The sequence below is a fragment of the Oenanthe melanoleuca genome, chromosome 4, assembly GCF_029582105.1.
Source record: "Oenanthe melanoleuca isolate GR-GAL-2019-014 chromosome 4, OMel1.0, whole genome shotgun sequence".
Lineage (NCBI taxonomy): Eukaryota > Metazoa > Chordata > Aves > Passeriformes > Muscicapidae > Oenanthe > Oenanthe melanoleuca.
The window spans coordinates 10,813,838-10,836,395 of NC_079337.1; the positions used below are offsets into that span (position 1 = coordinate 10,813,838).

Here is a 22,558-nt window from a genome sequence, read left to right on the forward strand (position 1 = left end):
TACCTGGCAGGTGCTGTGATCAATGTGGTCCAGGCACATGAGGCATCCATGGGTGTCACAATTTTCCACCAAGAGGAGAAATGGATCAGCTGGCAACCTGCACTGCCAGGATACCTGGTTTCACAGTCAGGGCCATTTTGCAGAATACTCGGGGTTTTTGTTAGCCAGGACATCCATCTGGTCCCAGAGAGGGAACCTTTATCCCTCTTTCCACCCCTCAGAGTGAGGTCACGAGCCACGAGGGTAACCTCATCCCTGTGAGGATGTGCAGCCCATGCTGGTAATGCAGGATTCTCTCTGTGATGAGAGATATTCACTGCAGACACCAAAAAATACTCAAGGCTGAAGTGTTTCCCAGCACAGTATGCTCCAGACATACAACAAACAGGTGCTTTGAAGTACAAATGTTTTATTGCAACGTTTCATTATTTACAGTACCGTTCACTTTGTCCCTGGGTGCTACCAAAGTGCAAAGCCATCCTGGGCAGGAAAGCCAAAGGTTGGGAACTCAGCACAAAGACACAACTGTGCCTCCTCACTCCTGCTGTCCTGCCTCTCTTCCTGGTCCTGAACACAGAGAAGTTTGCTGCTCTCCCTGGGCATCTGGAACAACCTGGGAATTGTGAAACTTTGGTCACAAAGGATTGTCAGTTGTTGGTCTGACCACGGTGATGCAGGAATAGGAATCTGCAGTCTTTCCAGGATTCTATTTGGGATTCAGGGTTTGTAATGGCCTAACAAGGCATCTCTGTATGTAGTGCTGTCACTTTGCTATCTCAGTTTTTGATGGAAGCACTGGTTTATTCTCAATTATCTTTCTTGCTGAGTCTCTTTGGTTCATTTAGGGTTTTGAGGTTATTTTTATCTGCTCCCGTAAAAGTGCAAATAACTCAAGAATGTTACCAGAGTTGCTACTGGATACTGAAATCAGTCAAGTCTTCTAGAGTTGCACTTAAAAAGTTCTACAGAATATCACAAATTTTATTATACATTTCCATTTTGTATAAAAATGGTGATTCAAACACCACTGAAGCCTACATTTTCACACACTATAATCTGAAAACAGGACAAATTACACTGGTTATTTCAGGAAGGACTTCTCAACAGAAACTCTCCTTTGGGGAGGGGTGTAGTAACTACAAATTTATGGAATGCCAGTATCCCAGTGGCTGAACTCAGGTCAAGAATCTTTCCAGCTTTCTAACAAGTTTATTAGCTCAAAAAAGTACTTTGAAAGACAGTTTTCAGACAGATTCCCTGCAATTTCCACTGTTGCCAGCATTCCCTTGGGAGGTGAGCAGTGAACTTCTCTGCCTCAGTTATCTCAGTGTGCATCAGGGATGTCCTTATTTCTAAAACTCAAGACACCTTCTGTTACAAAGCTCTTGTACAACTGGGAAACATTTAAGACTCCATTCCAGAAAATAAGTTAAATGAAATGGCACTCAAGCCCTCCAGAGAACATGTAGCAGGGCTGCTGGGGGAAGCTCAGCAGGAGTAGCTGCTGCTGCTTTCCTCACCACATGCCTGATTTACAGTTCAATATTGAGTCCTTGCAACAGCTGCCCCAAATGATTGTGAAATTACAGCTTCTCAAAAATGGGATGGTTGCAGTTCTTGGCAGGTTTGTTCCTGTGAGTCACACTTTCATTCCATGTTTTCACAGGCTTTTCTGCATTACTGTTGATAGAAAGCCACCAAAAGCTTTACAGTTGCAGAAGATACCATTTTCACAAAGAAAATGTGCTGGATTTATTCCTTAACCTCCCATACAAAACACAGTGTTGAGAAGCTCTGCAGTGCCTCCCTTGCAGCATTCCTTTGGAATTTGGAGGAGGCGTGACCCAGGAGGCAGCGGAGCTCACATGCAGTCCACAACGTTGCTGGATCCTTGGCCCACATCCCGGATCTGGCTGCTGAGACAGGAGCACACGGCCACGCCCGCCCCTGCCCTGCAGTGTGACACTGAGCCCACGAGCTCCCACCTACAGGAGAGAATGAAAATAAGTCCCTGCCCTTTCTGAGCAACCTCAAAGTATTTTCTGTGCCTGGAATTCTATTAGACTGCCAACTGTTCACTCTGCACAAAAATGCACCTCATTTAGTGCAAAATCAGATTGAAACAAACAGAAGAATGTAGATTGTCACTGAATTTAAAGGTGATGACAAGGGATAGAGAGGACCAGAGAAGGAGGAGGTACTTAAATATTTACAGGACTGCTGCCTGATATAAGCAGCAGTCCTGCATTGATAGTCATGGATGTTACTCAATTATTACCAGGAAACAGCTAGGCTCCTCCTACACACTGCCTCTATGCTGCTGTGTTTTCATACAGGAAGATTTCCTTGTCTTATTAGGACAAACAAAACATTTGAAATTACCTGTTCACTATGGGATCAAATGCTTCCACTGTATTCAGGTACACGTTGCCATTATGACCTCCAACTGCAAAGATTTTTCCCATCAGAGTTGCTATGCCAACACCACCCCTGGGAGTTGTGAGCTCTGCTACATATTCCCATTTGTTACAGCGGGGGTCAAACCGCTCCACCGAGCTCAGGGGCGAGTTGTCATCAAAGCCACCTGCAAACAACCAGCACAGGGTCAGCTTTTGGCACTCCTGCTGCAGGGGACAGCCAAGACTGGCACTATCAGATCGTTCCCAGCATTCAGGGGTTCCTGTCCCACTCTCTCTTTACCAGAACTTTACAAGCTCCTAAAAATTGATCTAACAGCTCACCCTCTTCTCACTGCACAAGCATCGCCTCGAGCAATAATTTTCTTCTAATCAAGTTGCAAGGATTCTAGTTTTATTATTTTTCTCCCTGAATTCATCATACTTACAATGAAACAGCTTCCCATTTGGAAGAGAAAGAAACCTAACACCAGCAAAAGGATGGTCTCAATCTTAAACTTATTTTACTTTATGCAAAACACACTGAAGCAGGGTTCTCAAATTACAGCAATGGCAAATATTTTAGTAGGGAAAAAAAATTTTCATATCACACTCAGTGATGCATTCCCCTTGCTTGGGAAGCTGTCAGAGGAGCATTTTGTTCAGAACATATTTAAGCACTTATGACAATACACAAGTCAGAGCTTTTTAAACTGTCACTGTGGCACACCTACCTGGCATCTTCCTCTCTCAGGAAAGCAGGTAAATACAAGGAAGCACACAAACAAGAAGCTGTGGAATAAGTGCAAAAAAAGCTACTGTTGTCCACACTCAGAACACAACTGGAGTGCTTTGAAAACATGTGAACTTAAGACTCATTTCCTAAAAGGAAACTCAAGAGTAGTGAGTATTGAGAGGATTTTCCAATACAGGCAATATTGTCCTGAAATGTGGGTTAGGAGCTGCTTTTAATTTCCTTGCTAACCTGCCTTCGTTTAAGCATGCCCTGGTTGTGCTTGCATTCTTCTCCTGCCCAAGAACACCAAGTACAGGTCAGCTCTATCTGTTCCCCGTTCCTCTAGCAACAACAGCCTCTTCCAAAGCCCAGCACTTGGCAGCAGCAGCAGCACTACAAAATGCCACATCCCTACTCACCCACAACATACAAGCAGCCGTGGAGCTCGCTGACACCGTTCCCAGCCCTCCGCTGCCCCATCTCCTTCACTTCTATCCACTTGTCCAAGTGGGGATCGTATTTCTCCACGCTGGAAAGAGATGCTACACCATCATTGCCACCCACGGCGTAAACGTGGTTCTGGAAAACAGTTGTACAAAGATTGTTTGTGATGTAGATGCCTTTACTCAGCTTTTCATAAGAAGTGTTAAAATTATAGGAAAACGTGGTACATCCTTTTTCATTTAATAATTCCAACAACAGATTTTACTATCTAACATAAATGGTATCTCTTCCAATGAAAAAAGTACAACAGTTTTGTAGTGTTGCAGCTGTTCTTCAGAGCACAGTGGGATTAAAGCAGAGCATGCAATTTGGTACCTTTAAACATAGTTACCATGACAAACCAGTCAGCTGAGTGAGACAGGAATCACTATTCATGTGATTAGAAAGGTACTCTTTTTCAAGTACCTCAAATACTGTTGAAACAATTCACTTTGCTCTGAGTATTATCCTAAACATCCTCACTTTTTGCACGAGATTTTGATGACAAGAGATGCTCAGACCCACCAGCTGCATTTTGTTTCAGACCTTGTTTCTGCTTTGTGTGTTGGAGTCAGTGAGTTAGGGGTCTCTCTGAATTCTTCAGAGAGAAATCAGAGTGCAGGGATTGAATAAGTCTTAGAGTGAGTTTTAATGCTTTTAGTGAGCAAAAAGTCTCAAATGCCACAGTAGCAGTGAGTGTTCTAGTGAAGGTTGCAAACATACTGATATCTTCAGAAGAGGCTCCAGGACCACAGTTGTAGACAGGACTTAGACATAATATAGTAAGAATATTGCTTACATTTTTTAGATAGAACACGATAGGGTGTATGCATAGCTCTATATGTAACCTGGTGTGCTAAGAAACTAGAATTCTAATAGCTTAAGGAGTGATGGTCCGAGTTTGCATCTTAGCTTATTAGAATAATCCTATAGAAGACTATGTATTGGGAGAGTTGTTGCTTTTAGCTATTGGCTTTTGCCAGGGCTTCTAGCCATTTGCTTATTGCTGCTGCTTTGCCATTGCTTTTTGCTATTGCTTGTCTGTGTACTGTTGAGACTGATATGCTTTGTAATAAGATGTGCTTTTTAATAAATAACCTTTCTAACTATTAGCTGCTTTGCTTATTTAGAAGATTACCTGACAAACTAAGAGTCTAAGAGCTCAGAGTAGGAGCCTATAGAGCTCTGGAGTTTGGTGCCTTAGAGCAGTGTGGGCCAGAAAGAACCCCTACACTGTGAACGCAGCTTTGAAAAGCAGCTGGGCTCAGTCCCTGGGGGGAGGAAGCAGCAACTCACTCAGCCCAGGGCCAGGACTCAGCACCAAGGCTGGGTCTCAGCACCAGGGCTGCAGGGGGAGGAAGCTGGGACTCAGCCCAGGGCCGGGACTCACCACCAGGGCCACGGAGCCGACGCCCCCGCGGGGAGTGTTCATGGAGGCCACGGTGCTCCAGCGGTCCGAGTCGATGTCGTAGCGCTCCACGTCGCTGAAGCACGTGTTGTCATCCAAGCCCCCGATGGCGTAGATGGGGCCGCCCAGCGATGCCAGGGCAATGCCTCTCCTAGGGAACCACAGCAGCAGCAGCTCAGTGCAAGGCCCTAACCGGAGGGAAAGGCACAGCAGGTGCCACGGTACATGAGTGGCACCTGTCTCAAACCAGGGGGAAAAGAGCGATGGAAAATTTAAAAGTGATATTTACAGTAAATCACAGTGCTGGCCCTCTGCACACCTGGGTCCTTTTGACTGAATGTCAACTCTAAAGCCAAGTCCTCTGCTCGCATACTTGGATACAGGACAATGTCTTAGATAGGATTCCTCTATTTTATTAAATGAACCTAAACCTTCACTGGTACAGCTGGCTGCTACCACTGGAGAATGATTGGGGTTGATATTAATACATATTAAAACACAGACCTGTGCTAGATATTAAGTAGCTGAACTCTAGTAGTGTCTTCCATTCTGGTGTTGTTTTTATTAAGTGTTAAAATGGTTGTCAGATTTGTTTCTACTAAATCTACCCATATGAGAGTACAATCAGTACTGTAACATTACAGTATGGTCTAGAATGTGAGCATTAGGTTTCTGCTTTTACCAAGTTACTGACACTATTCTTATCTCATTAAAGAGGGCAGGTTCAGAGACACCGAGGCAGCAGCAAGGGAGGCACAATCTTTCTAAAGAACAAACATTGTGACAATATCCTGGCCTTATCTTAAAGTGCCTCAGAAGACAGCACACACACCACTTAACAGTGGCAGATTTTTTTCCCCACTAAGTATTCCAAGACCTCTGTGAATGGGAGGAGTGGAGCTGGGAGGAGGTAGCCAAGGCACAGCAGGCTTTTCATTTACCCAAGTACTCAGTAATAAATGTCACAGAAATCTAGGGCTGATTGTTGTTGAGATTATGCCCTGGGGTGGTGGCAGGAGGGAGGAAGTAGAGCAAGCCACTTCTGGGAGTCTGGGTCTTCTACTTTAATTAGGTCACAGCTACAAATAGCTTTCGGATTTAAGCCCTACTTAATATTTCACTCCTACTCGTACATGATGCTTTGAAAAACAACAAACAACAACATGGAATGCAGAATTAGGGACACTGATTTAAATAACAGCAGAAACAAAAAATTACAGATCTGTGAGCCCAGAAACTCCTTAAAAGAATCTTAAATGCCAAGGCAAAAAGAGCCCTCAATCTGACTTTCAGATTGCTTCCTTCTGGCCTTTTGTGTGAAAAACGTAGGCAGCTATTTGTTTCCTGGTGTAGTATTTCACTTTTTTTGTTTTCACTGTGAATTATTTCACTTCTCATGTTATGCTGGCAGTTATCTTGCTCATTCTTAAAAAGAGCAAAAACCCCACAGAGCCAGTTCATCAGTTCCAAGTTGTTTACTGGGCACAGCAGGAAGGCCCTGGATGCCAGAATGCAAGCACAGCTGGGGCAGAAGAGGTCCCTGGTCCAGAAGCCAGCTCCTCCAAAAAATGAACAGAAGGGTAATACATTCATAGCATAAAGCTCCAAAATAGGGGAAGGAACTTCCTAGAAACAGAACAGTTTGAAAACCCCCCAAAAAGGTCAGGACAGCATCAGCAAGAAAGGGCACATCACAGACTAGCAGCTGGAGTGTGGGACACACATACCTCTTTGTGTTCATTGATGCCTTCATCATCCACTTGTTTGTGAGAGGATCAAATACTTCCATGCTTCCTAAGTGCTCGTTTCCATCATGTCCACCTACTGCGTAGACTTTACCTGAACACACAGACATCTTTTGATACAGAGATTGCTTGGCAACATTTCAGCTTTCATTTATATAATATCCCTGCCTATGTGGAAACAAAGAGGTCAAATAAAGGTTAAAGTTTTTAAATGTTTTTGATATTAGTTTTACATGCTGTACTCAACTAGGAATCTGTTCTAATGTGAACTTTTACATAAAGCTTGAGATTATGTAGACAAAAAAATCTTCCCATAATTTAAGTATTGCAGTCAAATCAGTTTCAACACATGCACTAGTCTCTCCAGATTTTCTATGGAGAAAAATTATCTCTGTTCTGCTGCAACAGAGGGGCTGCCACGTACAAGAAAGCTGTGTCATTGGTGCTAAGCTGCTCTGGACTGCACAGACCTGTTTTCAGAAGATAGGGACCCAAAAATAAAGCCAGGTCTGCTCTTGGAAGAGTTATGGTCTTAGTAACTTTCCAGGATGAATTTAAGTAGGGAGGGAGGTAGTATGAGTACTAGCAAATTCTGTGTGACTGCTGTGTGAGGCCATTTTTTTTTATAAATGGATTTTTAGAAAGTAAATCACCTATTAAAGGCCAGAAGCTATATACAGTTCAGTTGGGCTGGGAGGAACCTCTAAGGATCATCTAGTCCAGCCCCTCTGCAATGAACAGGGATATTTTCAGGTTGCTCAGGGCACCATCCATCTGACCTTGACCACTTGCAGAGATGACACATTTACCACTTCTCTGGGAAATCTGTTCCAGGTTTTCAGCAACCTCACTGTAAAAAACTTCTGCTTCATATCTAGTCTAAATCTACCCTCTTCTAAGATCATTACCTCTTGTCCTATTACCACAGGCCCCATTAAAGAGCCTGTCTTCCTCTTTCTGGTAAGCTCCCTCTAAAGTACAGAAAGGCCACAATAAGGTCTCCATGAAGCCTTCCCTAGTCTGAGCAGCCTTTGTCAGTCTGCAGTAGTATCTTTTCCATAAGCACAGTTTCAGACTGGCTCAGGACCTAACACTCCTCTTCAAGGGGGAGAAACTTTGCTAAACTGAAGACTATCAAACAATTAAGCAATTAGTTTACTTCTTGCACAGCTAGTAAAAGCACCAACACAGCAAAAGGAGCAAACAAGTGCCTTTTGCCTGGGGTTGCCTGAATAGGGTTACTGACCTCCCACGGAGATCACGCCCACGTGCCTCCTCCTGCTGTTCATTTCAGGGCCGAAGAACCAGCTGTTCCTACTGATGGAGTAACACTCGATGCTGCGGAAGGGGTCACCTGATCCTCCTCTGCCACCGACACAGAACAGCACACCTGCAGGACACAAAACAGCCTTCCAGAGAGCCAGCAGGAGGATAGGCAAAAACAGCTGTACAGCACAGCAAACTGAGAATGACACAGTTCATGGCTTCACTTCAAGGAGCACAGTCACTGCCCTTCAATACTGGATTTTGGCCTTTGCTTGACATGCTGATATGACAATTAGCTACCTGTGCTCTTGTAAAAACAATATCTTTTTAAATATGCTTTTTGTGATTTGGCTTAAGAAGATAAAACCATTGTTTGTTAAACATAACTATGCAGAAATTACAATCTGTGGCCAACATTCATCACTCATTTTTGGTGCAGGTTAGTCAAAGACTTTAAAAGTGACCTCAACCTTCAACACCAAAAAGTAACTCCACTGTTTTTGGTACAGCTTTGAACAGATTGCCTGGTCATTACACACGTAACAGCTCTGGCTTTAATCCAGATAGAGCCAATCAGAATAATTTATTAATGCTTTAAAGAAAGAAAATGACTGCTAAAGTTCTGCTAGGAAAATGCAGAACATTATAGAAATGCCAGAGAGGTACATAATGGCTTTCCCAACTCTGCATCAAGTCATGAACAACCCTCCACATCAAGCTATACCTGCTTGATATCAAGACACCTGCACAGATGTGCTGCCTTTTCTCCACACCACTCCCTAGTGGGTAACCAGACACACATTTAATTACCAGCAGTCTGCTTCCTTGGTGTTGTGCGAATGGAGTACTCAAAGTCAGGCACTGCCCTGCTGCTCAGGTGAAGGTGGTAGTTCCTTGCTTCATCCAGCAAATCCCTACATTTTAGATTCTGCTTGACAATCTCTTCCTTTGCCACAACACCCATAAGGAAACAAATGGGCAAGAGAGGCAGCCGTACCTGACACAGAAATGAACACAGTTGGAGAAGGTGGCTGAAGGGCTGGGTGTCACCATGCAGCGCTGCACATGCACCGGCTCAGGAAGGAGAGCAGCTCCACCAGTTGTTCCAGACTACAGCCAAATGAACACTTCTTTCTGGGGACAGTTTGCTACAACCATCTGCACTTCAGCCACAGTGGAGAAGTGTCCCTTGGCCCAGGCTGTGCTGAGGAAGGAGACAAGCTGCTGCACCTCCTGCCGTGATGCACGCAGCACCTGTGGCTGTACCAGGGCTTTATCAGCTTAGTTGCCCTTGGCTATCAATCTTCAGCTCACTGCTATGCAAGAGGGCTTGTGCTAAAATGGTTCATTTGCTTTGGGTGGCAAGTCAAGAAGGAAACACTTAGTCACTGTGAACTGTCTATGAAGGAGGCATTGCTAGTGCAGAAACACCTTCCTCTAAGGCAGACTTGACAGACTTCAAGTTTAAAAAAAAAAAAAAAATTTAACCCCTTCTGCCATTTATTTCAGCAAACCTTTCATCCTTCTTTGTAAGACAAACAGTGCAGAAGATAAGGTACAATCAGAGGCAAAGGTGAGGCAGATATTAGTGGGGGGAACTAAAGCAAATCTCCACCTGACTTCCTAAGGTTTGGAGTCAACACTGTCAAGCAGGTCTCAGCTGGCTCAACAGCAATGGTACAGAAATCCAGCAGCTCCAGTGCTTCTCACAGCAGCAGGATGGGGCTGCCAAAGCACTGACAAGCATCCCTGTCTTGAAGCAAGCATGTGTCTCTACCCATTCTTCACCTTCTTGCTTTCAGTATTTGATGCTACTTTAAAGCACCACTGCAGCCCTACTGACAGGCTCCTAAGGCTAGTGACGTGGTTAGTAACTCCAGGCTGTTAAATTCAGAACCTCACTGTAACAGTGAAACCCTAAGGCTGAATATGACATGGGTAATCACTGTCCAGAAGTCCAGGCATGTTTTCTGCTAGCAGTAATGTCCAAGTCAACTGCTTGGCAAATAACCCATAATTACAAGAAGGGGTTGACTTTTTCTTTGCTTGAATCTAGTCTCTGGTTTCCATCAACAGAATGAAACTCTTAATCTCATCTGCTAGCACAGCTGGCAATAAATATAAATTTCTTTTAAAAAATCTTTAATTATATTGCCTGTAAGTTTAAGTATAGCATAATAAAGAAGGAAATTTTGTAACAAAAACCTCACGCTAGTCTAGGTGAAACTTAAGGTTTTTGGAAGGCAGCTAATAGACCATTATGATCTTTTCCTAGGAAATGTGAAAAGTGATCCATGAAGTCAATGACAGCAGCACCTCAGTGGACCTCTCCTTACTCACATAATGCCAATATTATCAATTCAGCCAAATGCACAATAATCAAATTGGAGTTCTATGACAACTAAAACTGCACAGCCAATCCTATCTGGAATGTGTAGCACACAGCATGCAAATCCTTCCCAGTACAGGCTGTCCAGACCTGTTTCAAATACTGTGACACAACCTGATGTGACACATCTCAGTTTCCTTTCCTAGCCATGTAAGAAATCTCAACAGCTCTGCCTCCTTTCTTATGTACAAATAGGTAGCAGCAAGGGCAGTGGGCATATAAGGCTGTAGGAGTAGCAAGCCAAGTAAAATGATGGCTTTATATTCTGTTTTGTGTCAGTATAAAACATTTCTGCTCAACCACAGATGTAGCTTTTTCTTGGTTCCCCATCTCCCAGCCATGAGCATAAAGTGAGTACTTTTCTCTCTACAGAAACAGGAGAATATCACTTCTCCCTGATATTTAGGAACTCTAACTTGCTTTCACTGTCAACTCCCAACTCTTAATACCAGATGAGGTACTGAAAGCTAAGAACATTTTTCACCTTGAGATCCACTCAAGTACAAACAGCAGATTAGACAACTAAACCAGTGATGAGACAGACACTTGGTGCCTCGGAGTGCCCTACCTGTCCAAGGATCTCATCCAGCCACGCAGCATGATGCTGTGGATTGGCCAGCAGCCACTTGATAGCAGCATTGTAAACTTGCTTTTCGTTTTCAATATTCAGGTCACTGGAGGACAGGAGTTTATGCAGGTGCTGCGGTGACACGCTCACAAAGTCCTCGCACTCCATCACTTCAGTGAAATGCTCGCAGGCAAACTGGTCAGCCATGTCCATGAGGTCGATGCGGTTGTGGCTCTCGGCGAAGGCCCTGACTGCCAGGCAGTTGGAGGGGTGGAAGTGCAGCTTCATGTACTCACAGCAGGCCTTGGCCACCAGTTCCACCTGCAGGATGCAGGCGGCGTACAGCAGGGGCTGCACGTTGTCCACCGTCAGCGTGAGGCGCGACGAGTACGCGAACTTCACCAGGTCCTCGATGGCGTCGCCGTCAAAGTCCCTGATCTCGATCAGCTTCTGCTTGGCCTCTGCCATTTCCGAAAGAAACATGGCCCTGAAGTACGGGATCACACACGCCAGCACCAGCTTGTGGCAGGAGATCAGCTTTGAACCCACCTGAAAGAACAAAAAAACCCCCAATGTTTTACTGTGAAAGCAGGGACAGTAAGCTGAAATAAGAATTCTGGACTCCATGTGTTTCGTCTGTATTTTGTCCCTGTACTTCTGACATCCATGTATCCAAAGGAATTCTGAGCTGTAGCTTGGCCATCAGAGTAAAGCAAAGCTGTAAAAACATCAGTGCTATTGCTGATAGCACTTAACTTGCCTTTATTTAAAAGCGTTATGAAGCATCTTTAGAAATATTCTAGATGCATCTTGGAGACAGGAGGAGACTGCTAGACCCTCGTTTTATAGAGACTTTCAGTGGGAAAAAATCAGTGGGAAGTTACATTTTCAGACTACTTAATTTAGACTTCTTGACTTTTACTGCTGTCAAGGAATTGATGTTTATACATGGAAATTTATGTAAAAACATAGGAATAAAAGAAATTTCAGGGGTTATTAGAAGTTATCTATCACTTCCATATTTTCAGAATGTTTAGCCACAAAAGACAGTGTATTCCCCATTATGAGAAGGTATTTCTCAAAATTTTGATCAGAAAACGTAAAATAAGCTTTTTATGTACAAAATTCTACAATTCCACTACATTAAAAAAGAATCTAAGTATTGAAAGTAAATGAACAATCCACTGCTTATTTCTATTCTTATAGCCTTTGTCACTCTGCATGTAAAGGGGATGGCTGACATAAGTAACCAGTTTCCCTGACAGATTCAAATACGTGTTTACTTTCAGATGAAGGTGTTACAGAGCTGATGTGCACTTAAAAAAATGAAGATACTAAATTATAAAGGATATTTTGGATTTTTTCTAGCTCTAATTCAATACACAATTGCTCTACCTTCTAAAGAATATGATCAACACAAGTGTAATCTACCTAGCGAGCAGCGAGCTGAGTACAGAAACTAAACACACAAGCAAGAGCATGCAGATTAAAAAAGAGGAAAAGATGGATGGTTCAGTGGGATTACTTCAGATCAGCCCAGAAGGAACAATTCAGACCTACCAAATGAACAAAAAGCAAACCACCAGGAGAAAAGCAGATGGTATTCATCTGCCACTCTCCGCCTTCTAACAGCCTTCTAAGACTGTTCATATGACAGCAGCAGGAGAGTACGTGAAATTCCAGAATTTAACTCTTTGGAGCAGAGGGAGTCTCCCTGTGTGCTCCTACATCTTACCACTGTTACAGCATCAGCACTCCAACTAACTACAGCACTGATACAAAAAGACGCCACCAACAACTTCCCCTAAAGGCATGTGTCATTTGTTCTTGGTTTAGGAACTGTGTTTCATCACTATTCCTTAAATAACTACCTTGCACTAATAAGTTGTTTAGCTAAACAATACTTAATACTCAAAGGTGCTGGCACCCACTTCTATGCATGCTAAACACAAATTTATTGTGATCAGGATGTAAGTAATATATAGCTGAGTTACAAATAATGCATTAAAGCAATGCTATGCAAGAATCACAACATTTGCTTTCTCCCTCTCTTCCTCTACTCTTTGATCAGCTGTAGAACACAACTGCCTAGGTTGTTTTTTTTTCCTTCTTTGAAGAATGCTGGAAGTTAGATTTGTTCCAGAAATCCTGTTTGCTGAGAATAATCTAGCAAAACAACAAAAAATGCAAACATGGAGGCAAAATTGGGGATGAAAGTATATTGATAACAAAGAGGCTACAAGGAGCAGGGAATTGCACAGTAATCCGTGACCAACAGTGGGAACTTGCTTAGAAGGCAATTTGGATGAGGTCAAAATTATGTACTTCCTCTCTTGGATTGTCAATATTTTAAGTGTTTAAATATCAGACATCTCCAGAGCTGCCCCAGATCCAAGAGGTGTACCCCTGCCAATATTCACATCCACCTCCCAACACACTTATCTGCAGCTTTATCTTCATACATGCAATGGATTTGTGACAAGTATCACCTTCAGTGTAACATCACAGAGCTCTCCAGCTTCAAAGAAGTGAAGAAGAGAGCTGTGAAAATCCCTCCAAGCCTCATTTGCCTCAAACACGAAGACATCCTCATCCCCATCGCTGTTGGAAGGCCGAGTTTGCTGCTGCTGCTGCTGCCGCCTTTTTCCCTTTATCAGATGTTGTTTTGCCTGCTCAGGGACCATGGATTCTGAAGCCATTGGCTGTTTCTTCTCTCACTGCATCAATCTTCAAAAACTCCTGCCGAGATAAAATCCAGCCCATCAGGAGTTAGGTCCTAAAATTCAGTACTGTTTGTCTTCCTGTTTAAAAACACACACACGAAAGAAGAAAATGAGACATTAGGTAATGCTAGTATATAACATTTAAATTATGTTATAATACTCCCTACCATCTTAGTTGGGGAAGGTGAGAGGAGAAGGAACAAAAAAAGTGACCCACAGCTAAGAGCCCTATGTAAGTACCCTTAGGAAAAGCCATATTTATGAACTTGTTGTCCATACTTCTTGATAAGGACATGAAAAAGGAAAGGCAAATATGAACTACAGAATCACAGAATCACAGAATTCTTTGGGTTGGAAAGGACCTTAAAGATTGTATAGTTCCAACCTTCCATTAGATCAGGTTGCTCAGAGCCCCACCCAGCCTGGTCTTGAACACTTCCAGGGATGGGGCATCTGAATCTCTGGACAACATTTTCCAGTGTCTCCCCACCATCACAGCAAAGAACTTCTTCCTAACATCTAATTTAAATCTCTTCTCTTTTCATTGGAACTGTTCCCATTTGTCCTGTGACACCTGCCTGTGTAAAAAATTTACTCTCCCTGTTTTTATAAGCCACCTTTAAGTGCTGAAAGATACTCCAGAGTATACTGAGAAGCATGTTCCTCTTTTGGAACTGACTACCTTTGGTCTCATGGCTTTTTAGTTAATTTATGATGCATTCATTCTTCATTCTATGCTAAGAGTTGATGACTGCTATAAATCAGGGATTTCTGCAATAAAAATTTAAGTCACATGTCTGGGAGCAGAACTTATTTCCTCTGGGAGACTTTGAAAGTGTCCATGCCTTTTATTAAATTTACAGCTCTTCATGCATCAGTGCTGGAGAAAAAGCAGGAAGTGACCTGAGGCAACCATACTTTTTCCTGCTGTAGGTCAAGGTTGCTGCCAGCTCCACATCCTCTGTGGTGACAGAGCTGGTGGCTGCACTGGGCCAGGCATGTTAAAGTGAGATCAAACATGGGATATTTGGTGCTTTAAGCAAGGTAATACTGTTCCCTCAAAAGATATATAAGAGAAAGATCTTACTTCTTCCAAAACCACAAACTAGCTCAAAGATATTATGGATCATGTAATCTTTATACAGTTTATAGCAATGAATACCTTTTCCTGCTGAAAACTTAAGCTTCATTATGCCAGGTTTACATATTACTACGGTATTTTTCTAGTTCATTATGATATTTTGGTTCTCAAATGAATCCTCTGTGACTGGTACTCATGTTTAACATGCCCTTCCAAGAGGTCACTATTAGCAATGAGATTTGAAGCTGAAACAGAGCTTCAGACACAATCTCCTGAGGTTATAAAAATTAACATGGACAAACAAGAGGAGAAGACTGATGTTGAAATGCTGTGCAGGGATGCTGAAAGGCATCATGGGTTATTCATTCACATGATAATGTGGGTAAGATATAGCATCTCTAGCCCACACTTGTAGGGAACTCATGCTTATTTTGGTCTTTGACTGACACTTGCTTCACCACCCCCATCTTAAAAGACTGATGTGTACATTTTTCCTGTTCTGGGTATGCCACTGTAAACACCAACATAAAACCCATGAGCCTTAAGAAAAAATCAGTGCTGTTGGAGGGAATTTGTTATGCTATAAATGAATTAAGCAGTAATACAAAAGCCAAACATAACTGATTTTAAGCAATACTTCTCATCCATATCTCATGCTCATAGCAAATAAAGGTCTAGGAGGAGCTCTGAGCTCATGCCTGTAAGAAAAGAAGTTGAGAGCATACTTTGATTTATATATTTGACACATACCAAGTACCCACTGGATATGGTAGGAGAAGAAACCAGAAATGACACCAGAGGAAACCAATGGCATTACCTGGGCACACAGCCATAGATAAGAAAATCACATCTATGAGGGAGTGCCCAGTATTGTGATATCAAATATGTGTATGGGAACATGAGAACAAGTAAATTACTGTTCCTCAGGTAAAGAGAAGTTTCTGCAACGTTAAAAATTAACATAACCTTCATAAATATTCAGACAGCAATAGACTGACATACTTTAGCTTTCTTCTGATGAGAGTTGGTGGCAAGGTAGGTTTTTATTCTTCCCCAAGTCACCAATTCAAGAGCATCTTGCTTCTGCCATACACCTAGGTCATGCAAATCTTTTTAGACATCTACCCCCAAACCCTCCACTGCTCTTAATTACATCATCTCACAATTTGAGTCTTCAAACAAATCATCATCTGCTTTGACAAGTACCAGCTGTAGCCATGTTTCATTTGCAGAAAATACTGGCTTGGGCTCATCATTAGCCGTAAGCCTCTTCTAATCTCAGATTTTAAATGAAAAAGAAATTAATTTTAGTAGCACTTGACTCAAGATATTAAGTTCTGAAAATCTGAGTATCACTCCAAATTCATGAAGGCCAGTATAATATATACTCAAAAAATGAAGAGAAGAGCCATTACAGATTTACTCCCCAAATGCAACAATAACATCCAACTACTTGAGGTTAGTTTAGTCCACACACACAGAGCCTTTCCTCTCTAGAACAAAACACTGCCATGGCCATTCAAAACTTCAATAACATGCTCCCTTTTTCACCTTGGAAATTAAGCCTTCCAGGCTCCATGCAGTCTAATATTTTGACAACATTAAGGGCGTAAGTGACCATTACAGCAAATGACTGACTTTAATGAAACTAAAGGAAGTGCCTCCTTCATAACATCATCTATCACTCCTTGAAAACAGCTACTTGACACTTTCCATGAAGAAGTAGCTGTCTGGACAAAAAACACACAACAAACCCCACATCTGTTTACAGGTCACCATGTTTGCTGAGAGCCAGTCAGCACTTTCCTTGTTCAAGTTAAATATTTAGAAATACTGATGATGCCTGCTATTCTAAAGAGGTCTGTGCTCTGGCCATCAGTGCTGGCCCTCAGGCAAGGGACTGAGGATCCTCTCCTAGCTGTTCCTCAAACTTACAAAAGCAAGAAAGGATGGGAGGTCAGAGCAAAAACAGGCTATCTTACAACTGCTCTAATTCAGGCAAATCTGAATTCAGTAACATCTGAAAATGGTATTGTTTTGATTCAGACACTCTAGCTAAATCTTAAAGGGAATAAATCATAACATTTCTCAAGTCACATTGAGTACTTGTGCTTAGTAAGGACAAAATACCTCCATTTTGAAGCAAAAAGAAACTGAAGACAATAGGCAGTAGTAGGACATGAAAAACATTGCTCTGATTTCCCCCATTATGAAATTAAATCCCAGGAATCCTGGCTGACAAGCCAATCTAGATGCTGGAGACATGGCCTCCTTTCCCCTGTGGAGCACCTCTGGAGGCCTGTCCCAGAAAGAAGGAATCATCCTTATTCTTTCTCTGACACATGGGAGGAAGACACTTCAGTGATACAAAACAAACAAAACCATGATTGCCACTATAACAAAAATAAGTCTGTTTTCAGATAAGAGGTAATCTTAAATCTTTAAATCCAGTGCTCCTTATGATCAGTGGTACTGAAGCTGGAAAAAAGGTGGCAGAAGTGCAGGATAAGTAAAGATACAGATGAAATTTCCTCAAGTATCCTGTATGTAATTTTAACTACCTACCCTCAAGATGAACTAAAATCACATCATGATTTGTGCAAAGAAGGGTGGTCAGCCTCCCTCAGAAAACAAAAAGGCCTTTTAATTGAAGGAGACAAGAAATTTGCCTTTGTACGTGTGACTGTGAAAAACTAACTTGTCTAACACAGAGCCTGGTGAGCCTCAGTGGGTGATGAAATGTTCTCACTGCTGCCCACAAGATCAGAACAGCAGAGGCAGCAACAAGATCTTCTCCACTTTAATCCAGCTAACAGAGCAATTCGAGTTGCTGTCTTGTGCTGTGCTAAGAAAACTTGAAAATTTGGAGAAAGGACAGCTGGCAGAGCTAAGGAAGACACAGAGGGAGAGAAATGGGAAGGGCAGGAGGCAGCTGCAGTGCAAACTGCAGACAAGCAGCAGCTTTGGCAGGGACTGTGCCAGCAGCTGTTCCACTGCTCTGTCTGGCTACAGCTGCACCATCGAGATGGGACACGGGGGGAAAACCTGATAGACAAAATAGTGTAGAAAATCCTCAGTTCTCTCCCATTCTCCCTTCTCATCTTTAATGCTATTTAAGATGATGAGGAAACTTTATGCAGAACTGCTCAGATGCCCACACTAACTAAGTCAAATTAGACAAGGCTGGAAAACATGGGAACATTCAAATTACACACTGTATTACAATCCTAAGCCTACTGCACTTTTCAGCAGAAAGGTATTTAATAGAAAGAAAAAAAAAGTCAGAAACCACCCACCTAACTGGTTTAGCTTGTTTAAAACCACCAGGATTGCTTTTGTAGAAACACATAGAAAAGTTTCTTAGACAACACTAATTTACAGTTTCTAAATCCTTTCAGCATTTCCAAGGTTCTTTGCAGCAAAAAGTGACATTATGGTTTTGTGCTGTCACACAGGTAGCTCAGCAACACAGCTGGCACCATCTCTCATCAGTTTGTATAATCAAATCCCCATCAGTGCTCCAGACACACAAGCAGTGAATGAGGACTGCTCTTCCTTGGAATGAGGTGCTGATGGATAGATAGAAAAATCTAACTAGCCTACTACATTCACAAGAAAACAGAATAGTCTCTCGCCAAGGAGAGGCACTACTGTCTTCTCTGATAGAGTATATTAAAAATAACCATATTTTAATAGCCTCCATAGCAGCATTTAGTCTAGCCATTCCTGGGAAGCATTAACAGAGAGTAAAATTATTTCTAAGTCATTTGGCAGGTTCCTCTATTCTCAATATGCAAATCAAGGCATGGTACCCACCAGAGCATCCCAGAACTGCAGCCAAACAAGGCTTCCCATGCACACACCAGTCCCTTCCTCCCAGGCTCTCTGCCTTGGCTGCCAACCATCATCACATTCTCTCATTTAGAGCTGAGATTCACACGACAAACACCTCAAACCATAAAGCAGCATCACCTTCCTTCTGCCCCAGAGCTGCAAAGCTCCTTTGAAATCTGAAATCAAGAGGTAGCAGAGGTAATACAAGACAAAAGGCTTCACACACCAAGATGTTACAATCATTGTAGGAAATTATTATTACAAAATCTGTTTGGTGAAGCCTGCCGGGGAAACTAAAGCACTGGCTAATGTAGCACTGTGCTGCCTTGCACCAAATTACTGGCAGTCATTACACAATGATCCTGTCTTTGTACGACCACAATGATTACATTTGCCTTTACAAGTAAACGGCCAGCTAGAAAACTCGATGCCAAGCTGCTGACATCCTACTAACAATTAATAAAATAAATGAGGTCATGAGCACACTGCACAGAAACCCCAGGCATGTAACAATGCAGTCACACTTCCTTCACAGCACAAGTGTTTGCACAGATATTACAGGGGACTCGGCCCAAACTGACTCAAAAACCTCAGACCACATTGCTTGAAGGTGGCTGAACCTTTTGCAGCTTTTCCAGGAAAGACATCCGAGACACATCTGTCGTGGTTTTAATTTGACAACGCTTGATGAGCTATTTTACTCCTTGTGGTACTTCTCCACAGGGTGATTTGTTTGTTGATTATCCTTGCAGAAGCCTTTGCAACAGCACAGAAACCACAGGAAGCCAGGTTTCTCTGAGTCTTGTAACTTTTACAAGTGTAGGATACATACGAATGACTCAGGCAAAGGAAGAAACACAAATACACTTCACAGCGGCCAGTAAACAGCTGAGTGGAGATGGCAAGAGGGAACCGATCAAAAGAGGAAGGAAAACCAAGCAGGCAGTTTCAAGAGCTGGGGGAGCTGTGACATCTTAAATTCTTATTTATTTGAGAAGGAAGGAGAAGCTAGGAACTCCTGAGGCTCTCCCCAGCAGCACCAGGCAAATTCCTGCTGTTTGTTTTTAACACAAATATTGTTTTGGGGTGAGCTAAGTGCGTACTCGTTATCCCTCACAAGATGCCGACAGCGAGCAGACTAAGGCGCTACCTTTGGCAGCACGGAGCCCCCTGAAAAGGGCGGAATCCCGGCTCAGTTCATTTTTAATCAACATTTATCTCCCTTCTCATTTTTAATCAACATTTGTCTCCTTTCTCCGGCGGCGTGGCTCTCTCCGTGGGTGCCCCCGATGCCGGGCCCGGGCGCGGTGCCGCCTCTCCCTGCGCACATCCCAGCGCCGGTGACCATTCCAGCGCTCCCACCTCCACTGCCCGCACACCGGCGCTCGGCCCGGCTCCCATCGCGGCGATCCCGGGGGCCAGCGGGAGCCGGCCCGGCCCCGCGGCCCTCCCGAGGCGGCTCCGGGCCCTGCCCCGGCGACAGGAGCCCCCGGCGGAGCTGCAGGAAGGGGAACGCCGAGCCCGCCGCCGGGACACCGGGGCGGAACCTGAGGGCAGGGGGCGCGTTACATAAGGGCGGGGGAGCCGCCATGGCGCTGCGAGCGCGGGACGACGGCGAGGGACGGCGGAGGGGTGGGATGGAGCCTTCCGGCTGCCGGGGAAGGGGAGGCGAGAGGTGAAAGCCGCGATGAGCCCCGCGGTGCCCGCCCGGTGCCCGCCCCGCTCACCTGCGCTGCCGCTGCCGCCGCGGCGGGTCCGGCGGAGCGCCCGCCGCCCGCCAGGGGGCGCGCTGCGCGCATGCGCCGAGGGGCGGGGGCAGGGCGGGGGCCCGGCGGCGCTTGGCGCGCTCCCGCCCCTCAGAGCCCCGGGGGAGACGGACCGGTGTGTGCCTTCTGTGTGGGGAATATGATTTGTGGGTGCTTGGAACGTGAAAGGGCTGCCCTTCAGCGGGGAGCAGAAGCAGGCAGAGCAATTCCTGAGGAGTATCATCACTCTCTACCCCCGTTAGTGCAGTCACCGCCGGAGCGGTCGTGTGGGGAGCGGCTCGCTTGGTGTGTCCAGGCTGGAAATGAGGGAACTGAGGGGAGACTCCAGTGCAGTTACAGCTCCTCGGAGGGACAGGCACTGAGCTCTGCACTCTCCTCAGCAGTGACAGGACTCAAAAACAGCCCCGAAGCTGTCTCGGGAGGTTTAGGTTGGATGTCAGGAAAAGGTTCTACCCCCAGAGGGTGTTTGGGCACTGAAAAGCTCCCCAGGGAAGTGTCACAGCACCAAGCCAGACAAAGCTCATAAGCATTTGGACAATGCTCTCGGGCACAGGGTGTGACTCTTGGGATGACCTGTGCAGGGCCATGAGCTGGACTGGATAATCCTTGTGGTTCCCTTCCATATCAGCACCTTCTGTGACTCTTTGATTCTGTCCTACAGATCACAGTGATCCTGCTTCAGATTTTGGAGGAGCTGCTCCCAGAGAGAGAAGGATGTAATACAGAGAGGAAAAGGCTGTACCAGCTCCTTCCTCTCCACCTGTGCACCAGCTCTGGGCTCTACAAGTATATATTTTTTATATGTACATATCTCATACAGAGAGATATATACAGCCCCTCCAGTGCAGGAATAAATTTCCCAAAAACATACTTTCCTGCTGTTTTGATTCAGTCTCTTTGTTAGTAGTACCCTTTTCTGCCTGTGGAATAATAAGTGTAAGTCTTGGTCCCATTTGGTCAAAGCTTGACTTCAGAACTTGAAAAGAATTGGCCAGGAAAGCTTTGCAGGCTGTTAGAACCAAAGAAAGACCTTATGAAAGGAATAAATGCCCTGGGGAGTATGGAGTTTTGCTTGCACAAAAGCAAGCACAGCTTGCCAAGTGAAAATGCCCGTCCCCTCCAGCCCCACAGATTAAGAGCCCAGTAGATTTCCCAGTTCTGTACCGCAAAGCTGAAAGCTGGACTCATGCTGGATGCCAAGTTCAGCTCTACAGATGTGCATAATAATTCTAGGATTTCCTTTTTTCCTGAACCCAACACAATTCTGCTGAAAAGCAGGAAGGTGTTTTATAAATCCACGTTTATCTGAGAATGAGTGGCTGGAGCTTTGCACTTGGGAAGATCTGTGTTTAATATAAATGTGTATGGAATATCCAAAGTTTCATGACTTCCAAGGCTTCACATGTGTTGTGTGTGACAGGATAAAACTGAAACAATCCATGTCTTGAAAAATAACTCTGAAAAATCTGTGCTGCTGCTTTCTTATCTCTAGGTCTTATGTGGACTTATGTCATCCTGCTGAAGGAGAGTACACCTCTGTTTGGCATGTTTCTTCTCTTTTATCTGCTCCCTGCTCCACAGCCTCTCCTGCCTCTAAATTGGTTACTGATTAACCAATTTATGGATTAGGCACAAATCCTTCTGAGTCAGGAATTCTTTATCTAGAAAATGAATATGTGAACACTGAATATAAAGTATGTTCATAAAATGTTGCATTTCAATGATTCTCAGTCACTCATTCCTAGTGTCATGTCCATTACAAGTGACCCATATAAAAGGAGTCTCTTTTCCAAAGTGTCCCTATAGTCCTGTGCAGAAAATCTCAGTATCTCAGCTGTTAGCTGTAACTGTGTCTCTGTTAATTAGTGTCCTGATTGATTTTGGTTGGTTGGGTTTGGGTTTGTTTGGACTTTTTGGCTGAAAGTATTCATTAAATGCACAAGAACTGACCATAGCTCTGGGTGACCTAAAAGGGCACTTCTAAGGAAATAACTAATTAATCTAAAATTTTTTAGCTTTTTCTGGCCCATATTACATTGCTTGCTTTAAATCACGATGTAACCTCCTTCCAGACAAGTTCATTAAAATCCCCTTAAGATTGTACTTGTGTTTAAAAGGGATTTTGGTACAATTTAATGTCTAAGAGAGAGAGGAGGATGGAAG

At 43.8% G+C, this 22,558-nt stretch overlaps 2 protein-coding genes across 3 annotated transcripts in view; one reads left to right on the forward strand and one right to left on the reverse strand.

The window, feature by feature from the left end:
• Nucleotides 1-22,558, forward strand: part of NUDT9 (nudix hydrolase 9) — a 196,530-nt gene that overhangs the window by 149,210 nt on the left and 24,762 nt on the right. The window lies entirely within an intron of this gene.
• On the reverse strand, nucleotides 393-20,421 carry KLHL8 (kelch like family member 8). Of its 2 annotated transcripts, none has more exons than XM_056489683.1 (10): nucleotides 20,357-20,421; nucleotides 13,481-13,730; nucleotides 10,992-11,540; nucleotides 8,845-9,031; nucleotides 8,015-8,158; nucleotides 6,751-6,862; nucleotides 5,006-5,174; nucleotides 3,552-3,711; nucleotides 2,383-2,584; nucleotides 393-1,985 (listed from the first exon to the last, which is right to left on the reverse strand). In XM_056489683.1, exons 2-10 carry the CDS (start codon nucleotides 13,688-13,690, stop codon nucleotides 1,862-1,864), a joined length of 1,857 nt encoding a protein of 618 aa, XP_056345658.1. In that variant the 5' UTR covers nucleotides 13,691-13,730; nucleotides 20,357-20,421; the 3' UTR covers nucleotides 393-1,861. The 2 variants fall into 2 exon arrangements, with proteins under 2 accessions (XP_056345658.1, XP_056345657.1); XM_056489682.1 differs by having other exon boundaries at nucleotides 13,481-13,792.

Coding starts and splice junctions, on each gene's coding strand:
- KLHL8 (XM_056489683.1), bottom strand. CDS start 13,690: ATGGCTTCAGAATCCATGGTCCCTGAGCAGGCAAAACAACATCTGATA. Junction 9,032..10,991: donor TGGATGAGATCCTTGGACAG/GTAGGGCACTCC, acceptor TTTCTGTGTCAG/GTACGGCTGCCTCTCTTGCC. Junction 8,159..8,844: donor ACCAAGGAAGCAGACTGCTG/GTAATTAAATGT, acceptor TGTGTCCTGCAG/GTGTGCTGTTCTGTGTCGGT.